Source organism: Terrapene carolina, unplaced genomic scaffold (genome assembly GCF_002925995.2).
Source record: "Terrapene carolina triunguis isolate 2854851 unplaced genomic scaffold, T_m_triunguis-2.0 Scaffold69, whole genome shotgun sequence".
Classification (NCBI taxonomy): domain Eukaryota; kingdom Metazoa; phylum Chordata; order Testudines; family Emydidae; genus Terrapene; species Terrapene triunguis.
Window position 1 is genome coordinate 42,749,602 of NW_020664420.1, and position 5,226 is coordinate 42,754,827.

The following is a 5,226-nucleotide window of genomic DNA, read 5'->3' on the forward strand; positions in this document are numbered from 1 at the left end:
TAATTCAGAAATATTGTTATTGATTGTTTTTAAATTGAAGCTGTTTAATAAAAACATGAATTGTACATTATTTTGTATCAGTTTTGTAGTCTGTTTTACTTCAGGATTGTAGCTATTTTGTATAATTTTCCCACATTAAGCCCGTTCTCTGTTCCTTAGGGGCTTGTAACTTCTACTAATCAGCTTCTGATAGCTATTCTCTACTTACATTGATGGAACTACTATCATATAGCCTAATTCTCCATTGCCCTGCACTTTATGTAGTCACTTATATCTGTGCAAAGTGAGTACACACTGGGTGTAAAATGCTACCAAATCAGAATAAGTGTTTTGTGTCAATGACTCAAAGTATGGGGCCACAGAGAATCAGGCCCATAGTGTTTTAGTTTTCTATTATGAAAAATATGGTGAAAATATATTATTTGTCACTTTGCAGATTATAGCAGCAGAGTAAATTTAGCTGAACACACTTATCTGCTAAATCTAAGATGAAACTCATCTCAGAGTCCATCGAAGAATCCCATGTTAAGGGCCTTTGTGGTGCAGAGGACCTTGTGTGGGCTCTCTGCTTTGGGGAATATTTATTCCAAATGAATAAAGCTGCAAGTATGTACATGTTGTATAAATCTATTAACACTTTAGTACAGTGTTAAAAATTCACAAGTTGCTTAATCTGTTCAGTTTGCAATGACTGCCTCCTTACCAACATTTTGTTACTTTTGAACTCCTTGGGAAAAGCAGGTGCTGTTGGAATTAGGTTTTTTTGTCCAAAAGAAACAATTCCAGAAATCTTGTTGCTAAAACTAATATCTGGAATTGGAGGATGAGGATTCACATTTAAAGGTGGAAGGAAACCTGGCCTAGTTTGGGCAATGTGATCTAAAGAGAGGGCTCCTGACCCTCGTCTCTCTAAAACAGCATGGTTTCTCCTGTTCAGTGGACCAGGAGGCATGTTCTCTAGCAATTCTCTGGAACTTGATAACAAAGAGGGAGAAAGAGAGAGAACCTTTTTCTTTCCTAGAAGTGATTTGCTATCTTCTGTGGTAGCAGGACTCAGGCTAGTAGTTAGCTGAGAATCAGAGCTGTAGTGATTTGCCCCTAAGCTTCTTTTTTGAATAATACTTCTCAGGGTTGAAACAAATCTCATTTGCACTGAATCTGAATCCTGATCCACAGGAATTTCACTCTGGCTATGGTTTCCCTCAGCATAAAGTGACTGAGAATTTATCTCCTCATATGACAACTTTCTTGAGCCAGTTTCATCAAAGATTTTCAACAAATGAGCAGTGTCTTTTACATCAATGCTTTGGTGTCTAGTAATATATCTCTTGGATAAGGCTAGACCATTGACTTTCAGAGACAGTTCTTCCTCTGGAGTTATATCCTGAAGTTCTTCTTGTAAAGAGGAAATTTTATTCTGATGGAACAGAGAGCTTTTTATCCAAGACTCAGAATGCAGACGCTGCACTTGTGCCAGCTTGGGTCCTCCATGTGTTAAATTTGGTTTTCTAGTAGGAGAGACTGGCTCAGATATATTTTCCATGCTTCCAGGCTGATCTGGATCTTTAAAGCTAAAAAGAGGTTTTTCTGTTTCACGTGAATTTGAAAGTGGAGATGTTTTAAGTTCTATTTCTGATGGGGAAGTGCAGGCAGTTGGAGAATGGCATTCCTCAATGTCATTAGGATGCACATTTAAGTACTGTTTAGTTGTCTGTTTTCCAGATGGAGACTTGTCTGTTGTAATGATGATTACTTCTTTTCCTCTTGCTTTACAAGCATTTAGGAGAACTTTCAGGGTCTCTCGGTCTTCAGAGTTTACTGCATAAACAAGTGCAGAGTAACCAGAATGGTCTTGCAGACTTAGGTCAGCTCCATTTTTCAGCAACAAAGAAACCACTTCAGGGCCAGCCTTTTCCAAGCATGCGTGCATCAAGGCTGTCTTTCCAGATTTGTCCTGTATATTTGGATCTGCCTTATTTTCTAGCAGATATTTAACCATTTTTGCTTTGCTAACACTCTGCTGGTCCACATGCTGTGTCTTACAAGCAATCATTAAAGGTGTTACACCTCGGTCGTTACTCTCATTAATGTATGCTCCACCTTCTAACAACAGTCTTGTGAGGCGAAGTCTGCTTTGATAAACAGCTTTTATAAGGGAGTTCCCGTCAGCTGATACCTCTACAGCTTCATCCATCATACCAGTCGTGCCCTTGTTCTTCCCTAGCTGTCGAAAATAACACCTAATTTTCAGAGAGAACGAATAGGAAAAAGATTAACCAGCCTATAATTTCCTTATTTGATAGTAATTTGTGAAAATATAATCTTTCCATTTTCATGAACAAGCAAAACATTTTTAAATATTAAATTACATTGCCATATTAAATCACTTATTTACATCTTTAAGGAATAACTGTTCCCTTTTTAATGTTCATGCTTATTCAGTAGTAGCCTATATTACACCCCATACGGTATACACAAAGTGATTCTAAACTCACTTACACTAGCTTTACACTGATTTCACTCATTTGACATAATCCCACTCAGATTGGAGCTATTCCTGGTGTACACAAATGGACACAAGATCAGAAGTAATCCTACAGTATTTTCTCACATCAGCATTAGATACTATATCACATTTCAAACACTCTTTTTAGGAATACCACAATGCAAAACAAAAACAATCTACAAATTAATTAAGACAGTATATAACAAATCTGGGCGATAATGGAACAACAAAATCAAATACTAATAAAATATTTCTACATTAAGAAATATACATTAAAGACTATTAGGAAAATTAGTAAACACATCTAATACAAAAAAATAATAATTCTGAGTATATATTACCATCCTTGTGCTGCTTTGAAAATATACTCCTGAGGCTGAAATAGCAATAATTGGGTGACATACAGTACGTTTCATCCATCTTGGGGCTCACTGGACTGAGAAGGATCAAGTGCCTCAGCATACAATATCAACTCTAAAAGAAAACAAACATCTGATAACAAAAGTAAAACGTTGTGATATTTTAAACTCATGGAGTAGGAGTTCACTGTAATGAAAAATGTTTTGTTTTATTTTGTATTTACAGTAGACATTAAAGATATAACTAAAAGTAACTTAATTTTATGTTTAACCAAGGAAAGGTAAATTACTTCACCTACCCCTTACCCCCGAAATATTAACAATTTAAAGTATCAATATAGATTCAACACAAAATCAGACAATTAAAAAAAACTATTGATAAAAGTGTTTACAATTTAAGAGGAATAAAAATGTCTCAAATGTATCCTTTTCCATTTTTAAAGTAATGGATTTGTTTTGTTGCAGCTGACATGAACACTTGGTTACATTTTCCCCTCTATAATAGCATCATATTGTGGTATTAACGGATGTATTTAATTTGGAAGTAATTTTAAATTACAGTAGGACCATAAACTAGCTCCTAATTCTAGTATCAAGGCCCAGCTGCATTTGCTTCTTTTTAAAGTCAACTGGTCTCTAGGCCCTCAGCACAAGCAAGTCTACTTCTGGTCTGTCTGTCGTGGGTGCTCACTAGTTCTACCTTTCCTATTCTAACTACATGGAGCTGTTGTGAAGAGCTTTTCAAGGTATTAGAGGGCAGGAGGGAACCTTCTGCAAAGGAACCTTCTAGCAGGTTTAGATAATTTTGACTCCTCTCCTCTTGTAAAAGCAGAGGGAAAAATACTGATGTATTAGTTACCATAAAACAAGCTATTACAAAGAAGCTGATTCCTTACATTTGTTTCAATATTATTTGAACAATATTTATATTAAACAATTCCTTCATTTTTTTTCTTTAATTAAAAAACAAACATTCTTTATTCCTCCTGAATACCAAGACTAGTAACTTTTCAGACTACAACTATACTCTTAGTAATTTTACAATGTTGTCCTAATGGAACTGAATTCCATTTCTATGTGTAGCACAGTGTTTCTTCAAACATATGACTATTAACTGTATAGGCATAACATTGCAATTTGTACTATTTCATAGATAAAATGCTATTTTTCATAGAGAACTTCAGGAGACAACATTAAAGTTCAAAAACTCATATTTTAATATCTAGTATGACCCATACAATGAAAATGCTTGTAATGTTTCAGAACACAACTGAAAAAAAACAATTTTCACTCATTTTTTAGTCCGTTGGCGCTTTACTCTGAATCCTGAGAATCAAGGATGACTTTTTAATAACACTTTCAAAATGCAAGTTTCAATATAATCAATTTAAATAAACATAATGGAACTTCTATTGCAGGAATGTTCTTGTTCAGTTGAATTCATTCTACTTGAACATGCTGTATAGATGTAAATTATCTGGTTTTAGGAAGTTGCAAAATCCAGTATCATCATATGCAATGAGAGCTTTCAGTTAGATGGTTTAAAACATTTGTATTAATCCAGGCTCATGCTGTGTTGCCTCCTTAACATTACATCCTATCATTGACTTTATTACAAAACAATGAATGTAGTCATATATGGTAGTGTTTGTTTGTTTTTTTTAAAAGGAGCTGTCCTCCAATGTTCTTCATGGTGGGGGGGGGGGGGGGGGGAGAGGGCGGAAGCAAGAAACCAAGTGTTCACCATGGAATGACATTCACTTCTGCACAGAGGGCCAGGACAAGGTTTGTTCACCACTTTTATCCCACAGAAGCCCTATTTTGAGGACTTAAATGGTACATAGGCCTTGTGCTGGCCCTCCACACAGGGGTAAATTTCCTCTCCTCTGTGTGATCACTGGCAAAAACTGGGGGGGGGGGGGGCATTCCAGAGTACTGTAGTTGTCTATTGCTCCAGTTGTTAAAAGTATGTTATCATATGATGCAATATTTTCTACCTTAATTTTCATTGTTATGAAAGGTGTATTTTTGCTAGATAATGCATCCACACCCACCTGGTCTATTCTTAAATTAAATAGTATCCAATAAAAACTTATGCTTAGGTTTCCAAAAACAGATTTAATAGTATTATATTTTAGGTAACAAATGTTAGCATTTTAACTTTTTTGGCTTAAAAAGTTATTTTCTATATCTTTGGCACCAATAATATGTGAGAATCTAAATAAATATAGATGCTTTAACATTTATCTCATATCTACAATATAAATCATAAAGCCTGAACTGCTTGCCTTACTCATGTGTGTAAAAATATGTAGCACTTATCTGTAGATATCAAAGCACTCTACTAAAGCATCAAACTGA

General features: G+C 35.2%; 1 protein-coding gene across 1 annotated transcript; it reads right to left on the bottom strand.

Moving 5' to 3' along the window:
* Nucleotides 1-336: 336 nt before the first annotated feature.
* Nucleotides 337-2,214, bottom strand: ANKRD34B (ankyrin repeat domain 34B). The gene has a single exon (XM_024214937.1). It carries the CDS (start codon nt 2,195-2,197, stop codon nt 650-652), a length of 1,548 nt encoding a protein of 515 aa, XP_024070705.1. The 5' UTR covers nt 2,198-2,214; the 3' UTR covers nt 337-649.
* Nucleotides 2,215-5,226: the final 3,012 nt, after the last annotated feature.